This window comes from Cervus elaphus, chromosome 1 (assembly GCF_910594005.1).
Source record: "Cervus elaphus chromosome 1, mCerEla1.1, whole genome shotgun sequence".
NCBI classification, from domain to species: Eukaryota; Metazoa; Chordata; class Mammalia; order Artiodactyla; family Cervidae; genus Cervus; species Cervus elaphus.
In genome coordinates, this window is record NC_057815.1 from 41346068 (window position 1) to 41365811 (window position 19744).

At 38.8% G+C, this 19744-nt stretch overlaps 1 protein-coding gene across 4 annotated transcripts in view; it reads right to left on the minus strand.

Moving 5' to 3' along the window:
* SIK3 (SIK family kinase 3) overlaps positions 1-19744 on the minus strand; it is a 255842-nt gene that overhangs the window by 98438 nt on the left and 137660 nt on the right. For all 4 annotated transcript variants that reach the window (XM_043899984.1, XM_043899965.1, XM_043899974.1 and 1 more), the window contains exons 2-3: positions 18540-18656; positions 14877-14940 (exon numbers count right to left, since the gene is read on the minus strand). In XM_043899984.1, coding sequence (XP_043755919.1) covers positions 14877-14940; positions 18540-18656 — 181 coding nt within the window. The remainder of the gene's footprint in view (positions 1-14876; positions 14941-18539; positions 18657-19744) is intronic.

The following is a 19744-nucleotide window of genomic DNA, read 5'->3' on the forward strand; positions in this document are numbered from 1 at the left end:
ATTTAAACATGATTTCTTTCTTTGGACAAATTTATAATAAACTGCCAGAAGTTTTTGCTAAAAGCAACATCTAAGCTCACTCAGAGAAAATTTCCATTGACTACTTTTCTTTCTGATTTTGGATCACATGTTCCCAGGTTTTCTTTTCTCCCTCTTTTGGGTTTTTTTTAGGAAATTGTAAAATTTATTTATTTTTAATTGAAGAATAATTGCTCCACAATATTGTGTTGGTTTCTGCCATACATTAACATGAATCAGCCATAGTCCCTTTCAGTCTTATTGATGTATAAGTGACATATAGCATTATATAAGTTTAAGGTGTATAGCACAATGATTTGACTTACGTACATCATGAAATGATTACCACAATAATTTTAGTGAACATTCATCATCTCATATAGAGTCATATAGACACAAAATTTAAAAATTAAAAAATAAAATGTTTTGTGATGAGAACTCAGGATTTATGGTCTTAACCACTTTCATACATAACATATAACAATGTTAATTTATCATATTGCACATTTACATTTCTACTACTCACTTACAACTGAAGTCTACTTTTTCACTGCCTTCAATCAATTCCCACTCCCCTGAAACTTTTTTAAATAAAAGTATTATAGTTAATATATTTAACCAATTCTAGATTATTATTTTTCCCCCTGAGGATTACTGTTCCTGTTGCTCATCCTTGTTTTTTCTTAGTAACCCTCTAAGAAATAAGAGGGTTAATCTGAGATTCTGTCTCTCTGTGGCATGTAGCCATTGATATCTCTGCTAATTTTTAAAGTTCTTGCTTTTATTTTTTAGGATGACTTCCTGGAGGTCATTCCTGTGTCTACATCACTTAGTCGTCAAGACAGTAGACCTTTCACTTTCTGCTGACAAATTTATTGGTGGATTCAGGAGTTCACTCAAAGTTCAGAAAGTTTCAAAGTCAGCCTCAGCTATAAACTTTGCTGGGCTCTCTCAGGACTTGCTAATAGATGCCAGTCCCCTAGTAAACCAGAGATGAATGGAGAAGGGTATCCTACCCTGCTGCGGTTCTCTCAGTAACAAGGTCTCCCTACTAGATTACTGGCTAGTGGGCCATGCTTATGCTCACCCCTAGCAAGGCCACAATGACTAGCTAGCAAGGCTTTGAGCCCCCTACATTCGTTTTCTACCAAAATTACTATTTTCACTGACAACACAACTGAGCATGGGTTTTTCATCTTTCATTCCAAATCAAGTCAGCTGCCTCTGGCAACAAAGATGTTAGTCTTAATGCCAACCCACCCTTGATCACACCGTTTCCCCTAGAGGAAGAGGTGAAAGATGTAGGGGCTCAGGCAAGAAAGCCAAGCCTCCCTCTGTTCTTATCACAAGCTAAGAGCTTTTCATAAATTAAGCTTCTCAATTTGGTGTTTGCTATTTATTCATTTACAGAACTCTGAGTGTTTCTGACAATTTTGTCTAGTTTTATATTTATTCATTGGAGAGAAGATATTCTTGACTCTGATACTGTCACTTTTCAGTTCAGTTCTGTTGCTCAGTTGTGCCCGACTCTTTGTGACCCCGTGGACTGCAATGCACCAGGCCTCCAAATCCCAAAGCTTGCTCAAACTCAAGTCCATCATGATGGTCATGCCATCCAACCATCTCATCCTATCATCCCCTTCCCCTCCTGCCTTCAATCTTTCCCAGCATCAGGGTCTTTTCCAATGAGTCAGTTCTTCACATCAGATGGCCAAAGTATTGCAGCTTTAGCTTCAGCATCAGTCCCTCCAGTGAATATTCAGGACTGATTTCCTTTAGGATTGACTGGTTTGATCACCTTGAAGTCCAAGGGCCACTCAAAGAGTCTTCTCCAACACCGCAGTTCAAAAGCATCAATTTTCTGGCATTCAGCTTTCTTTATGGTCCAACTCTCACATTCCATATACGACTACTGGAAAAACCACAGCTTTGGAGAAGGAAATGGCAACCCACTCCAGTACCCTTGCCTGGAAAATCCCATGGTCAGAGGAGCCTGGTTGGCTACCTCTGTCCATGGGGTCAAAAAGAGTCAGACACGACTGAGCGACTTCACTCACTTAACTAGATGGACCTTTGTTGGCAAAGTAATGTCTCTGCTTTTTAATATGCTGTCTAGGTTGGTCATAGCTTTTCTTCCAAGAAGCAAGCATCTTTTAATTTCATTGCTGCAGTCACCATCTGCAGAGATTCTGGAGCTCAAGAAAATAAAGTCTGTCACTGTTTCCATTGTTTCCCCGTCTATTTGCCATGAAGTGATGGGACCAAATGCCATGATCATAGCTTTTTGAATGTTGAGCTTTAAGCCAGCTTTGTCACTCTCCTCTTTCACTTTCATCAAGAGGCTCTTTAGTTCCTCTCTGCTTTCTACCATAACAGTTGTGTTATCTGCATACCCGGCAATCTTAATTCCAGTTTGTGCTTCATCCAGAATGGCATTTCGCATGATGTACTCTGCATGGAAGTTAAATAAGCAGGGTGACAATGTACAGCCTTGACATACTCCTTTCCCAATTTAGAACCAGTCCATTGTTCCAATTCTGGTTCTAACTGTTGTTTCCTGACCTGCATATAGATTTCTCAAGAGGCAGGTCAGGTGATCTGGTATTCCCATCTTTTTAAGAATTTTCCACAGTTTGTTGTGATCCATACAGTCAAAGGCTTTGGCATAGTCAATAAAGCAGAAGTAGATGCTTTTCTGAAACTCTCTTGCTTTCTTGATGATCCAACGGATGTTGGCAACTTGATCTCTGGTTCCTCTGCCTTTTCTAAAACCAGCTTGCACATCTGGAAGTTGTTGGTTCATGTACTGTTGAAGCCTTGCTTGGAGAATTTTGAGCATTACTTTGCTAGCCTGTGAGATGAGTGCAATTATACACTAGTTTGAACATTCTTTGGCATTCCCTTTCTTTGCCATTAGAATGAAAGCTGACCTTTTTCAGTCCTGTGGCCACAGCTGAGTTTTCCAAATTTGCTGGCATATTGAGTGCAGCACTTTCACAGCATCATCTTTTAGGATTTAAAATAGCTCAACTGAAAAAAAAAATAGCTCAACTGGAACTCCATCACCTCCACTAGCTTTGTTCGTAGTGATGCTTCCTAAGGCCGACTTGACTTCACATTCCAGGATGTCTGGCTGTAGGTGAGTGATCACACCATCTTGGTTATCTGGGTCATGAAGATCTTTTTTGTATAGTTCTTCTGTGTATTCCTGCCACCTCTTCTTAACATCTTTTGCTTCTGTTAGGTCCATACTGTTTCTGTTCTTTATTATACCCATCTTTACAAGAAATGTTCGCGTGGTATCTCTAATTTTCTGGAAGAGATCTCTAGTCTTTCCCATTCTATTGTTTTCCTCTATTTTTCTGCATGGATCACTAAGGAAGGCTTAATATCTCTCCTTGCTATTCTTTGGAACTCTGAATTCAGATGGGTATATATTTCCTTTTCTCCTTTGCCTTTAGCTTCTCTTCTTTTCTCAGCTATCTGTAAGGCCTCCTGAGACAACCATTTTGCCTTTTTGCATTTCTCTTTCTTGGGGATGGTCTTGATCATCACCTCCTGTACAATGTCATGAACCTCCATCCATAGTTCTTCAGGCACTCTGTCCATCAGATCTAACCCCTTGAATCTATTTGTCACTTCTATTGTATAATCGTAAGGGATTTGATTTAGGTCATACCTGAATGTTCTAGTGGTATTCCCTACTTTCTTCAGTTTAAGTCTGAATTTTGCAATAAAGAGTTCATGATCTGAGCCATAGTAAGCTCCTGGTCTTGTTTTTGCTGACTGTATAGAGCTTCAGCTGCAAAGAATATAATCAATCTCATTTCGGTATAGACCATATGCTGATGTCCAAGTTTAGAGTTATCTCTTGTGGTGTTGAAGAGGTTGTTTGCTATGACCAGTGCGTTCTCTTGGCAAAGCTCAGTTAGCCTTTGCCCTGCTTCATTTAGTACTCCAAAGCCAAACTCGCCTGTTACTCCAGGTATTGCTTGACCTCCAACTTTTGCGTTCCAGTCCCCGACGATGAAAAGGACATTTTTTTTGGTGTAAGTTCTAGAAGGTCTTGTAGGTGATCATAGAACCATTCAACTTCAGCTTCTTTGGCACTAGTGATTGGGGCACAGACTTGTATTACTGTGATATAGAATGGTTTGCCTTGGAAACTAACAGAGACCCTTCTGTCATTTTTGAGACTGTACCCAAGTACTGCATTTCAGACTCTTTTGTTGACCATCACTTTTATTTTCAATGATTATGTCAATATGTATTTTAGAATTGAGTTATTACATAACATTTATGCTCTCATAGCTTACCCCATTACATTCTGATTTCTATTCTTACTACACTAGTCAAACAGCTCTCTTTAAGAATACTGAGAATATCACCACAAAGTCAGAAGTTACTTTTCAGTCCTTATCACAGCTGACTTTTCTACAGCATTTAACACTACTACTTTTTAAAATTTCTATTTTCCTTGGCTTTTCAAATATTAATTTAATTGGAGGATAATTACTTTACAATATTGTGGTAGTTTTTGCCATACCACAATCATCTTTCATCAACAGTGGCTTTTTCATATTTTGTGGCCTCATTTTCAACTTAAATACTGATGATATGAAGGGTTTCACCCTTAAACCTATTCTTTCATTCTTAAAAACACTGATGACTAACCACTCATCCATGTTGCTACAAATGGTATTATTTCATTCTTTTTAATGGCTGAGTAATAGTCCATTGTATATACATACCACATTTTCTTTACCCATTCCTCTGTTGATAGACATTTATGTTTGCTTCCATGTACTGTAAAGAGTGCTGCAATAATCACTGGGGTGTATGTATCCTTTCAGATTAGTTTTCTCTGGATATATGCCCAGGAGTGGGAGTGCTGGATCATACTGCAATTCTATTTTTAGATTTTTAAGAACTTCCATCCTGTTCTCCATTGTGTTTGTACCAATTTACATCCCCAGCACAGTGTAGGGGGGTTCCCTTTTCTCCATACCCTTTCCAGCATTTATTGTTTACAGACTTTTTGATGATGACCATTCTGACCAGTGTGAGGTGACACCTCATTGTAGTTTCAATTCACATTTCTCTTACAATCAGTAATGTTGAGCATCTTTTCATGTGCTTTTTTGGCCATCTATATGTCTTCTTTGGAGAAATGTCCATTTAGATCTTCTGATCACTTTTTTTTTAATTGGGTTGTTTGGTTTTTTTGACATAGAGCTGCATGAGCTGTTTGTATATTTTGGAGATCTCCTGCTGGTTGCTTTGTTTGCAAACATTTTCTCCCAGCCTGTGGGTTGTCTTTGTGTTTTATGTATGGTTTCCTTTGCTGTCCGGAAGCTTTTTAGTTTAATTAGGTCCTATTTGTTTATTTTTGTTTTTATTCTCATTAGGAGGGGGATCAAAAAAATACTGCTGTGATTTATGTCAAAGATTATACTGCCTATGTGTTCCTCTAAGAGTTTTATAGTGTATGGCCTTATATATAGGTCTTTGATCTATTCTGAGTTTATTTTTGTGTAGGCTGTTGGAAAATGTTCTAGTTACACTCTTTTACATGTAGCTGTCCAGTTCTCCCAGCCTGACTTATTAAAGAGACTGTCTTTTCTCCATTGTATACTCTTGCCCCTTTTGACATAGGTTGGGCATAGATGCACGGGAGATAATCATGTTACCTTGTGATTTCTTTTATTGATATGTATTACATTCATGTATATCCAACAGTCATGTATGGGTGTGAGAGCTGGACCATAAAGAAAGTTGAGTGCCGAAGAACTGATGATTTTGAACTGTGGTTGTTGAAGACTCGTGAGCCCCTTGGACTGCAAGGAGATCAAACCAGTCAATCCTAAAGAAATCAGTCCTGAATACTCATTGTAAGGACTGATGCTGAGGCTGAAGCTCCAAAGCTTCGGCCACCTGATGCAAAGAACTGACCCATTGGAAAAGACCCTAATGCTAGGAAAGACTTCAGGCAGGAGAAGAAGGGGACGACAGAGGACAAGATGGTTGGATGGCATAACCAACTTGATGAACACGAGTTTGAGCAAGCTCCAGGAGTTGGTGACGGACAGGGAAGCCTGGCATGCTTCAGTCGATGGGGTCACAAAGAGTCGGACATGACGAGCAACCGAACTGAACTGATTATATTCATGAATTCTGATATGGTGAACCAACCTTGCGTTCCTTGCAAGTAAATAAATTCCACTTGGTCATAGTGTATAATTCTTCTTATATGCTGCCGGATTTTGTTTGTAACTATCCTTTTGAAGAATTTTGCAACCATATTCATAAGAGATACTGGTCTATAGTGTTTTTTTTTCCTTGTGATGTCTTTGCCTAGTATTGGTATCAGGTATATGTCAAGTATCTATACATACATCACGTACATCTCCTCTTATATTTTTTAGAAGAGTTTGTGAAAGTTTGCTGTTATTAGTAATTCTTTTTAAATATTTGGTAGAGTTCAGCAGTGATGCCCTCTGGACATGGGCTTTTTTATGTGTGGTTTTTGATTACTGCTTCAATCTCTTCACTTGATACAGATATATTCAAATTGTGTATCTCTTGAGTCTGTTTCAATAGTTTGTATCTTTCTAGGAATTTGTCCATTTTATCTAAGTTATATAATTTGTGGGTATATAACTGCTCAAGTATTCCTTTACAATTGTTATTAATTTAGGATCATTAGTAATATCTCTTCTTTCATTTATGATTCTAGTAATTTGAGTGTTTCATTTTTTGCTTGGTCAATCTAACTAAAGATCTGCCAATTTTGTTGACCATTTCAAAGAACCAGCTTTTGGTTTCATTGATTTTCTCTATTATTTTTTCTATTCTTTCATTAACTTCTGCTGTAATTATGATTTCCTTCCTTCAGCTTGTTTTAGGTTTGGGGTGCTCTTACTCTTTCATTGTCTTAAGGTAGAAGACTAGGTAATTGATCTTTCTTACTATAGGCATTTTACAGTTATAAACTTATAATTTTACAGTTATAAACTTCCCTCTATGCACCCTTTTAGTTGCAATCCACAGGTTTTGAAATGTTGTCCTTATTTTCATTCATCTCAAAGTACTTTCTGAATTTGCTTTTAACTTATTCTTTGACTCATTGCTTACTTTAAAATACACTGTGTAAGTTTCACATATTTGTGAGTTCCCCCAATTTTCCTACTATTCATTTCTAATTTCATTCCATTGTGACTATAAAACATTTTGTATTACTACTAAAACTGAGTAAGTTTAAATTTTATGGAGGTTTGTCTTATGGACTAGTGTATGGTCTATCCTTGAGAATGTTCTGTGTTTACTTGATAAGCATGTATATCGTATTGCTATTAGATGGAGTATTCTATCAGTATCTGTTAGGTACAGCTGGGTATTGGTTGACCAAGTCTTATTTTTTCCTTGTTGATCTTCTGCCTAATTTTTCTATCCATTACTGCAAGGAGGGTGTTGAAGCTTTCAATTGTTGTCACTGTCTATTTCTTCCTTCATTTCTGCCAGTTGTTGTCTGATATATTTTGGTGCCCTGTTAGACACATATGTTTATAACTGTTATAGCTTACTTACGTATTACCTTCTCATCATATCCCTCTTTATCTCTAGTAAGTAGAAAAAGAAACTCTTTTGTGTTTAAAGTCTATTTTATCTGATATCAACATAGCCATTCTAGCTTTCTTATCACTGCTATTTGCATGATATGACATTTTCCATCCTTTTACTTTCAGTTTATTGGTATCTTTAAATTTAAAGTATGTTTCTTGTAGATAGCATACAATGGACCATGTGTTTTTATTCAGTTTAACAATCATTGCCTTTGCATTATATTATCCCACCCATTTACATTTAATGTAATTATTGATAATGGATTTACGTCTGCTGTTTTACCTTTTGTTTTCCATGTAGTTTGTCTATTTTATTCTATTCTTCATTACTGCTTTCTTCTGCATTAAGTGAATATTTTCTAACAAAGCATTTCAATTTCTTTAATGACTTTTGCATTGCAATTTTTAAGGTTATTTTTTTAAGTGACTACTTCAGTGTTTAGCATGTATATTTTCTCTTACTCAAATGAGGTTCTGACTTATACCAGCTTAATTTTGATGACTATATAGAAGTGTTTCTCCCTTATACTGTCATTTCTTTTACCCTCTTTTCTAGTGTTTTTATAATAAAATTACGCTGATTAATGTTACAAATCCCACAACACACCACTATAATTATTTCTGTGCCATCTATAATGACTTCCTTAGCCTAATGCAGTTTTTCTCACACACACCCCACCTCCATTGTGCTGCTATTGACAAATATATTACACTACAGCCTTAATAATGTATTTCAGGTTTATTTTTAAATACATTAAGAGAAAAAAGCAGAAAGTATGTATCACTTCTGTCTTTTATGATTACATGACATTTATTGGTGCCCTTTTTTTCTTACATGAACTCAAATTACCATGTGAGGTCATCTGCTTTTACCTTGAAGAATTTCCTTTAGCCTTTCTTATAATGTGGCTCTGTCAGCAACAAAATCCCTCAGTGCTTGATTATCTGAGAAAGGCTACTTCACCTTCATTTTTGAAATACAGGTTTACTGGATATAGGATTTTAGTTAACAGTTTGTTTTGTTTTGTTTTTTTCTTTCAGCACTTTACAAATGTTATCCTATTGCCTTCTGTCCTCCATCATTTCTGCTGAAAAGTCTACTACCAAAACTTAAGGAATTGCTCTTAAGTGACGCATCATTTTTCTCTTGATGCTTTCAATATCTGTCTTTAACTTCCATTATATTTACTATGACATATCTGTTTGTGGACCTCTTTGTGTTTACTGCTAACTGGATTTTGAAGAAATTCCTAGATATGTAGGTTTTTCAATGAATTTGTGAAGTTTACAGCCATTACTTTCTTGCATAATTTTTCTGCTCCTTTCTCTCTTCTTTTAGTACTCCCATTATACATATGTTGGAGCATTTGATTGTAGATTTCTCTGAGGGTCTGTTCATTGTTTTTAACTCATTCTTCTCTTTGGTCTGCAACTTGCATTAACATGCCTGTGTGTGTGCATGCCTGTGTATGTGCGTGCTAGGTCGCTTCAGTCATGTCCAGCTCTTTGCAACCCTATGGACTGTTGCCCACTAGGCTCCTGTGTCCATGGGATTCTCCAGGCAAGAATACTGGAGTGGGTTGCCATGCCCTCTGCCAGGGCATCTTCCCAACCCAGGGATTGAGCCCATATCTCTTACGTCTCCTGCACTGGCAGGTGGGTTCTTCACAACTAGTGCCACCTGGGGAAGCCCCATAACATGCCTATCTATCTACAAATTCACTTCCTGTTCTGCGAGTTCAAATCTATAGTTAAATCTCCCTGATACATTTTAGTTATTTTACTGTTCAATTTCATAATTTCTTTTGATGATTTTTTATAATTTCTACCTTTTTACTGATATTCTTATTTGATGTGACCCTGTAATCATATCTTCTTGTACCACTCTGTGAGTTCCTTTAAGACTGTGAACATTTCCATTATGGCTACTTTAAAGTCTTTTCTTGATAAATATGGTCACTCTGACAGGCAGTTTCTACGGCCTGCTGTTTTTCAGTATATGGGTCATACTTTCCTGTTTCGTTATGTGTTTCACAGTTTGCTGTTGTTGGAATATAGATGTTTTACATAAAACGTTCTGGCAACTCCAGGTGCTCTACCCTTCTGGAGCATGTCATTGTTATCTGTTTATTTGTTAGTGACTGACTGGATGGTTTTAGTCAAGTTTATCACCCTATACAAATCAAATCCCCTAAATTTAGGGGAAGTTTATTCCCCTAAATCAAATCCCTTACAATTAGACAGTGGAAGTGAGAAATAGATTTAAGGGCCTAGATCTGATACACAGAGTGCCTGATGAACTACGGATGAAGGTTTGTGACAATGTACAGGAGACAGGGAGCAAGACCATCCTCAAGAAAAAGAAATGCAAAAAAGCAAAATGGCTGTCTGAGGAGCCTTACAAATAGCTGTGTCAAGAAGAAAAGCCAAAAGCAGAGGAGAAAAGGAAAGATTACCCATTCAAATGCAGAGTTCCAAAGAATAGCAAGGAGAGATAAGAAAGCCTTCCTCAGTGATCAGTGCAAAGAAATAGAGGAAAACAATAGAATGGGAAAGACTAGAGACCTCTTCAAGAAAATCAGAGGTACCAAGGGAACATTTCATGCAAAGATGGGCTCAATTAAGGACAGAAACGGTATGGACCTAACAGAAGCAGAAGATATTAAGAAGAGGCAGCAGGAATACACAGAAGAACTGTACAAAAAAGATCTTCACGACCCAGATAATCACAATGGTGTGATCACTCACCTAGAGCCAGACGTCCTGGAATGTGAAGTCAAGAGGGCCTTAGGAAGCATCACTATGACCAAAGCTAGTGGAGGTGATGGAACGCCAGTTGAGCTATTTCAAATCCTGAAAGATGATGCTGTGAAAGTGCTGCACTCAATATGCCAGCAAATTTGGAAAACTCAGCAGTGGCCACAGGACTGGAAAAGGTCAGTTTTCATTCCAATCCCTAAGAAAGGCAATGCCAAAGAATGCTCAAACTGCCGCACAATTGCACTCATCTCACACGCTAGTGAAGTAATGCTCAAAATTCTCCAAGCCAGCCTTCAACAATAAGTGAACTATGAATTTCCAGATGTTCAAGCTGGTTTTAGAAAAGGCAGGGGAACCAGAGATCAAATTGCCAACATCCGCTGGATCATTGAAAAAGCAAGAGAGTTCCAGAAAAACATCTATTTCTGCTTTATTGACTATGCCAAAGCCTTTGACTGTGCAGATGACAATAAACTGTGGAAAATTCTGAAAGAGATGGGAATACCAGACCACCTGACCTGACTATTGAGAAATCTGTATGCAGGTCAGGAAGCAACAGTTAGAACTGGACATGGAACAACAGACTCGTTCCAAATAGGAAAAGGAGTATGTAAAAGCTGTATATTGTCACCCTGCTTATTTAACTTATATGCAGAATACATCATGAGAAACTCTGGGCTGGAGGAAGCACAAGCTGGAATCAAGATTGCGGGGAGAAATATCAATAACCTCAGATATGCAGATGACACCACCCTTATGGCAGAAAGGGAAGTAGAACTAAAGAGCCTCTTGATGAAAGTGAAAGAGGAAAGTGAAAAAGTTGGCTTAAAGCTCAACATTCAGAAAATTAAGGTCATGGCATCTGGTCCCATCTCTTCATGGCAAATAGATGGAGAAACAGTGGGAACAGTGTCAGACTTTATTTTTGGGGGCTCCAAAATCACTGCAGATGGTGACTGCAGCTACGAAGTAAAAAGACACTTACTCCCTGGGAGAAAAGTTATGACCAACTCAGCATATTAACAAGCAGAGATGTTACTTTGCCAACAAAGGTCCATCTAGTCAAGGCTATGGTTTTTCCAGTAGTCATGTATGGATGTGAGAGTGGGAATAAAGAAAGCTGAGCACCGAAAAATCGACGCTTTTGAACTGTGGTGTTGGAGAAGAGTCTTGAGAGTTCCTTGGACTGCAAGGAGATCCAACCAGTCCATCCTAAAGGAAATCAGTCCTGAATGTTCATTGGAAGGACTGATGCTGAAGCTGAAATACTTTGGCCACCTGATGCGAAGAGCTGACTCATTTGAAAAGACCCTGAGAAACACTGGGAAAGATTGAAGGCAGGAGGAGAAGGGGCCGACAGAGGATGAGATGGTTGGATGGCATCACCGACTCAATGGACATGAGTTTGAGTAAACTCCGGCAGTTGGTGATGGACAGGGAGGCCTGGCATGCTGCAGTCCATGGGTCGCAAAGAGTCGGACACAACTGAGCGACTGAACTGAACTGAATTCCCCTATACATAGTGATCCGCTTCTGATGTTATTCCTCAGCAAGGCACATATCCTTTTACATCCACAATTACCAACAGATCACTGGATCACCATGGTTTGAGTAGAGCTTTCTTCCTGTCTTTAACCATGCCCAGCTGTTAAAATCCAAAAATTGTGGCTGGTTGCTCTATTATTTTCAATAATGTCCTAGAGCATAAACTGGTCTATAAACAATCGAATCAAATTCTCGTTCCTTTGAAGGAAGAGTTTCTGAGATCAGTGTTTGATTTTTCTTCTGGCCTTAGAAGGCTCTTGTGATGTTCTATTCCCTGGTTCTTACTTGCAAACTAGCTGGCTTATACTTTAGCCTGCTCAAATCTCCTCTGAAATGCCTTTTACCACAACCTCCACTGTTTTTATGAATGCCTTCAGGCTTAAACTTCTTCATTCTCTGTTGCAAATGAAGCCAGTCCCTACGGGAAGAAATTAGGAGCTATATGTGTTATGGTCTGTTTCTCCCTCTGGACAAATCTCTGAGCCAGGACTCTGAAGCTAGACGTGGGGACAATGGCAAAGCTTTCTCTGAGTAACGCTCCCTCTCTAGGAGTAGAGTTCAGTGGAGAGAAAGGGCGCAAATTCTAAATTCTCCCTGCTTGCCTCTCTTGAGATAACCTACTAGTTTAGAACATAAAGCAAGAATGAGCTGGGTCCCAGTATTCTCAGTGTGCCTCACCCAAACTCTCCAAGCATGAGTTGGGCAGACAAAGGACTCCTCACTGTTCAACTGCTCTAACCCACGCCTTAGCAACAGCAATAGGTAGCCGGGGCAGGATGAGAAATGTTTATGTCCCGTTCCTCCAGGAAGAAATCCATTAGTCTAGGTGAAAAGGGGAGGCCAGAGGGCAGGCTGTGGTCTTGGCTGGAGTAACCTTGCCGATTTGGAATCTCCACCTTGCTGAGTTGGCTAGAGGGGAAGGAGGAAGTAGTACTGGCTTAAAGACCACAAGCGCTCTTATTTCTTAGCAAATTTTCATAGATGTTCTTGAATAAATGTTTCTTCAGTTGCTGTTCACCCTCAGAACCATTTCCAGAGACTTTAAATGGCTGGAGTTTAGGGGTTTTTAAAAATTACTTTCACCAGTTTCACTCAGGAGGGCAGCAGAGTGTCTCACATTCTCCTACCAGCAGTCCATCAACCACTTGTTCTATTACACAGAGGAAAAGGAAGCAAAGTGCTAGGGCTCTCTATGTGCTATCTCATTTAATCGTCCCAACTACAAGGCAGATATTACAGATCTGACTTTATAGGCCAGAATGTGAGTCCCAGAATCCAAGTAAAAAAGCAAACAGGTGGCAACAATGTGATTTAAAACCAGGTAGAGCTGCCTCCAAAGCGCATATTCTTGATTAAATCCATCCTTTCACCTCTGATACAGATACCTAAAAACTAGACCTCATGAGACACGTCCATCCTTGTGCAGGCACAGTCATTTCTCTTGGTAACAGCAATTTCTTCCTCTTCCAGATCTTTTATAATAATACCATGAGAAGTACTATTCTATTTCCTCACGTCATGAGCTATGTTCCCACAAAGAATCTACGACCAGGGCATTGTTATCTTTTCTGTACTTTTGAAATCTGTCTTCTAAGGAGCAAGGTAGATCTGATGTGCACTGTGTTTGGTTCTTTGATTATTTTGAATGTTAAGATGACAAGGTCTCTTTGCTCCCAAGATTACCATTATACACAAGCAGATACAAAGGCAAGTGAAAACATCATTAGGAAATGATACCTTTTTTTAAAAGATTCACACTTATTTTGAAGATTATTAGATATCAAATGATCAGCTTTCAGTTTAACATATCAAAAAATTCTCAGTCACAATTCGCCAGTCACTAATAAGAAAATGCCACTTAACGGTGATTTCAGGCTTTTTAATATATATTAGGCACCCTGATGCTGGGAGGGGTTGGGGACAGGAGGAGAAGGGGACGACAGAAGATGAGATGGCTGGATGGCATCACCAACTCAATGGGCATGAGTTTGAGTGAACTTGGGGAGTTGGTGATGGACAGGGAGGCCTGGCGTGCTTCGATTCATGGGGTTGCAAAGAGTCGGACACGACTGAGCAACTGAACTGAACTGAGGCACATAGCAAGTGCCAATATTTTAAAAATTTAAAAAGTTCTTACCATCCAGACTTAAACCAAATCAAAATCTAAAAAAACACACTAGATAAACCTAAAATACATAAGAAACCCTTTTCTATATTCACATGCCAAAAAGAAATAAAATTTAAAAATAAAAAGACATGTCAATCTAGGTTTGAAAGTTTAGTCTTTATTTGGCTCCATTTATCACAGCTACCAAAAGAAAAATTGAGGGGGGCCAGTTTTTACCACCTCAAAATGACATATTTCCTCATAACAAATTCTCCAGCTTAATTCTAATGTTGTGCTAAGTGTTAGAGGGGGAAAAAAACACAGTTACTGAACACAAAACCTCCTAAATTACAAGAATCATCAAGGAAACTGTGAACACATGGTAAGGAATACAGTTACATGTCATATTTAAGTAAATGTTAAAGAATGCATTAGGGTGAGACTGCTTGCTCTGAGAGACTCTTCCACATACAACAGGGGCCCACCACATTTGAAGGGGTTCCGTCACATGTTGTCATTCCAGCTAGAAACTGGCGGTAGGAAAGACCCTCATGTTCAGAGAAATGTTTTGTATTTGAAGATCTTTAATCTCAACTGTCAACACCTGACCGAAACAAACAAACCACCTTTGCTAAGAAAACAAAGATGGTGAGAACTTTAAGAGGGGACTCAAACATAATTAAAATTGCTCTGTTGGTAGAAGATGCCAGCGCTGAAGGACAGCATCAAGTGACGGCCGTTCACGTGACAAAGGCGTCGGGCAGCTGCTCTAAGTGCCACAGCGTGCTCAATAGCTGCTTAAAGAACGCAGTGCGTGTACTCACCAAATATTTCCCCTCCACTCGCATATTCCGTCACCAGATAAATCATCCGCTCTGTCTCCATAACCTGGTGCAAAGGCAGGAAAATGACAGTGACACAAATGACAGGCTGATAGCACAGGAAGAGAAACTAACAACTCTTCCTTTTGTCATGTGAAATGTTAATAATCATTTCTGCCTAAAGGAGACTTCAAACTTGTGGGGCTGGGAGGGGAACAGATATAAATGTCATTAAGAAGGGGAGAAACAGGTATTCCTCCAAGTTCTTCAAAGTAGGAAATATTTACTACTTGAGAGAGACAGTCCTTGCATTGTCCCAGCAGGACTCAGCAGTCTTTCAAGCTCCACAAAAAGACGCAAAGATGCTGCCAAGAACCAAAAAGTTCACATTTGGTCACTTGAAGTTTTGGATCATTGATCACTTGAAGCTCAAAAATGTCCCTCCCAAAACCCAATCAAAATAAAACTTAGGGAGAACAACTGGAATCACTTAAGAACTACACAGATATTACATATAGCTGTGCTTTTTAAAAAATGGAAATGACAACTTTCCATTCAACAACCTCAAAGATATAAACTACTCATCTGTATTTTAACCCTAGTCTTTATTTTGCTACTTTTCTAAAAACTTGTGGTGTGTTGTCAGTACCTTCTTCCTTTTCACCTTTTTCATCAAATATTTATTAAAGTATTAATATATAAGTATAAATGTTCATTATAAACATTTTAAATACCTAGTATATAAACAAAAGACCAAACGTTTTCCTCTGTCCAGGCCTTTCCATTTTATTCCCCAGAGGAAACTCTGTTAATAGTTTATTTTATATCATTCTAGAGTAGTGGTATCCAACAGAAATACTATGTGAGTCTCACATACAATTTTAACTTTTCTAGTAACACATTAGAAAAGTAAAAAGAAAAAGGTGAAATTAATTCTATTGTATTTTATTATCATTAATATATTTCAAACACTTTTAATTGTAAACAGCTCCAGTTTTTATATTTAAATTAATATTAAATAAAAGTAAAAATCCAGTTCCTCATTCATGCTAGCCACATGTTAATACACAACCACGTGTAGCTAGTGACTATCAAAGCAGGCAATATAGTTCTACACTTTCACTATACTTGACAATTAATTATTTTGTCAAATCATTCCCGAGTCATTTTATTTTTGACATCTCTATACATTAATACCATTATAACAATGGATCTATTTCTTCTTTTACATGGTTTTATAGTACTCCATTGTATGTATGCACATTATTTTAATTTTTCAATGTAACAACTGCATCATTTTTCTCACTTTAACTTAAAAACTCTCTACAGACTGGTGATACTAGCCCACTGTTACATGTATTGCTTCCAAGCTCTCTATATGTTGGCTCATGTAACAAAAAGTAAGTATCCTAAACATATGTAAGTGTTAAAGAAAAATAAAAAAGAAGAAAAAAAATGTCATATTGTATATCTCCTTTATACCAGGCCTTTTATGGACTTCCCTGGTGGCTCAGACGGTAAAACGTTTGTCTAGAATGTGGGAGACATGGGTTCAATCCCTGGGTTGGGAAGATTCCCTGGAGAAGGAAATGGCAACCCACTCCAGTGCTCTTGCCTAGAAAATCCCATGGACAGAGGAGTCTGGTGCAGGCTACTGTCCATGGGGTTGCAAAGAGTCGGACACAACTAAGTGATTTCACTTTCACTTTATTGACTGTAAATTTTTTTATTTTTTTAAATTTTGTTGAAGTAGAGTTGATTTACAATGTTGTGTTTAACTTTAGACTTTTTTTTTTATTTTTAAGCTTTTCAGGAGTTCAAAAACTTCCCTATATAGTTATTTAAATTTGGTTCACTCTGGAAGCCCAAGGAGACTAAAGCTTTAGCAAATGACATAAAAACTACCTTAATACTGTATGAAGACAATTCAACAGTCACACTCACCCTGGCAGCTCAGACTCTCCCATTAACAATACTACCTGCCAGACAGCAAAATTAAAGCCTAAAAAAGGGTGATATTCAAAGCCAGGGTTGAAAGTCTATAAATCAGAAAGGCTAATGAAATCTTGGGTAAGAAAGGTAAACTTGCAGATTTCAGTGATAAGGTTAATACCTATAAGTTAACCTCTTAAGGAACGTCAGCCTTTATAATGAGCTCTACAACTATTAAAAGTTGATTTATTTTAAAAAGTGAGGTCAAGAAGTTTACTGTCTGTCAGGATAGGAAGGAAGCAGCATCTCTGAACTTGCAGACACAGCTCTTCAGACAACCCCAGGAAGCTTTCATGGGTTTCCTTCTCAGGCACAACGGAGGTGTTGCTCAATATAACTTTGTGTGATAAAATTTCAACAGTCCTGCTCCTGCTGATCTAATTCATTTCAGGATGTGAGCAGGTGATGCCAGACAAGAGCCCTAAGGCTACAGTCATAAACATGCACTGATATCACGACATGCTTTCTTTTCCATAAAGTAGCAGACTGAAAGGCTGCCTGCTGTGCCTCAGATGTACTCTTTCCACTCTTACACATGATCCCAGGTCTGGGCCAGTAACCACTTACTGCAGACTAACAGCAGCAAACGAACTGAGTGGGTGGCCACTTCCTGCAGAACGAGGTGTTGGCTGTTCTGGTAGAGAGCAGTGAGCAGGGCTGGCCCATGCACAGGCAGGGCTCATGGTTGCCAACACACTGCAATTTGAGAAGCACCCCAAAGCCCCACCTCTCCCAAAATATCTCTTCCACCCGCCTGCTAAGGCAAGGTCCTCCTCTCCTATCTGGCTTAAAATTCCAGCCATTAGATTCACTACTTTTGCAGTAAGGCTAGGGAATCACTTTTGATGACGGCATGAAACATGCATGCTTCCTGGGAAGGCAAGTAAACTAGAACAGAAAACTCTGCCATTATGTGGAGTCAGTCTCTTGGCTGGGCTTCCGTGGTGGCCCATGTGGTGAAGAATCCCCCTGCAATGCAGGAGACGTGGGTTCCATCCCTGGGTTGGGAAGCCCCTGGAGGAGGGCGTGGCAACCCACTCAAGTGTTCTTGCCTGGAGAATCCCCATGGACAGAGGAGCCTGGCGGGCTACAGTCCACGGGGTATCAAAGAGCTGGACACGACTGAGGGACTAAGTATGCATGCACAATCTCCTGGCTATCGAAGGAATCAGTGCAGCCTTAGGAAACCATGTCTGGGACCCTATCAGAGCTGAAAGGAGATAGGTTTGACTGGTACAACAAGCCACACTGAAAATACCCTTGGTGATAATTCATAAAATGATCACAGACATTGGTATTTCAATAATGCTGTAAAAGTTAATATTATTTTAATCTCTTCAAATTCTCTGTTCCTTTTGGATTTCCCATTCTGCTTTAGGATTCTGACCTAAATAAATAGGTTCTCATCACCTTTTAAATAATCTTTTTGTGTAACTCTAAGAGTGGCATCCAAGCTTACCTAGGTAAGCTAGAGCTTACTAGTAAATCCCCAGGGGAAACTGAAGTACTGAGTTGGGGGATAGATAAGAAGGTGGGGAAATAGTAGGATGAACATATGAACATAGAACAAAAAAGTTGCAGATGTTCACCCACCCACCTTCTCTTCAAAAGTACCCACAGACACAAGTGACCCCCCGGGTCCCTGCTGCCCCACGCCACCACCGGGGACCCCACCTGGTAGAGCCTGATAATGTGGGGGTGGCACAGCATCTTCATAATCTGCACTTCCCGGAAAATCTTCTTCAGGTTCTCTTCATCCAGCTGCGTCTTATCAATGATCTTGATAGCAACCTGACAACAGAGAAAGAAAACTCACTCACCATGCATTATTAAGAAGCATTTACTAAGGAAAATTAAATCTACTTTAAAACATATGCCACAAAATACAAATTGCCATTATCTTGTTTACAGGACGTCAATGAAGAAAATAAATTTACTCTTTTTAAAAAGACAGGAAATGGATTCCTAGCAAGTTGGTCTCAAAGGAACAGACTCCAAAAGCTAATGGGTCTTCTGCCATTTCTTAAATTGCTCCTACAGTAAAACCCCAGAACAAAATACTTCATTACCCTGCAGATGCGGTTACAATCTAGGCAAATCATGCTTTGGTGCAGACACTCACATGCAGGGCTTCTTATTAAGACAAGAAGCTTATATGATAAGTAAATGATGACTTGGTAGGGTCTGACTAGAAGTTCGACAGGCACATCCCACATCTCAGGAGGTGCTTCTATAATTCAGTAACGGTGATAGTAGTAAGGGTGGTGATGGTGGTGGCAGCAGCAATTACTATATACTGAACTATATACTATATAACTACATATTATATATATACTATATATTATATATATACAATTACTATATACTATATTATATACTATAGAATACATCATGAGAAACGCTGGGCTGGAAGAAGCACAAGCTGGAATCAAGATTGCTGGGAGAAATATAAATAACCTCAGAGATGCAGATGACACCACCCTTATGGAAGAAAGTGAAGAGGAACTAAAGAGCCTCTTGATAAAAGAGAAAGAGGAAAGTGAAAAAGTTGGTTTAAAGCTCAACATTCAGAAAACTAAGATCATGGCATCTGGTCCCATCACCTCATGGGAAATAGATGGGGAGACAGTGGAAACAGTGTCAGACTTGATTTTTGGGGGCTCCAAAATCCCTACAGATGGTGACTGCAGCCATGAAATTAAAAGACACTTGCTCCTTGGGAGAAAAGTCATGACCAACCTAGATAGCGTATTATAAAGCAGGGACATTACTTTGCCAACAAAGGTCCGTCTAGTCAAGGCTATGGTTTTTCCAGTGGTCATGTATGGATGTGAGAGTTGGACTGTGAAGAAAGCTGAGCGCTGAAAAATTGATGCTTT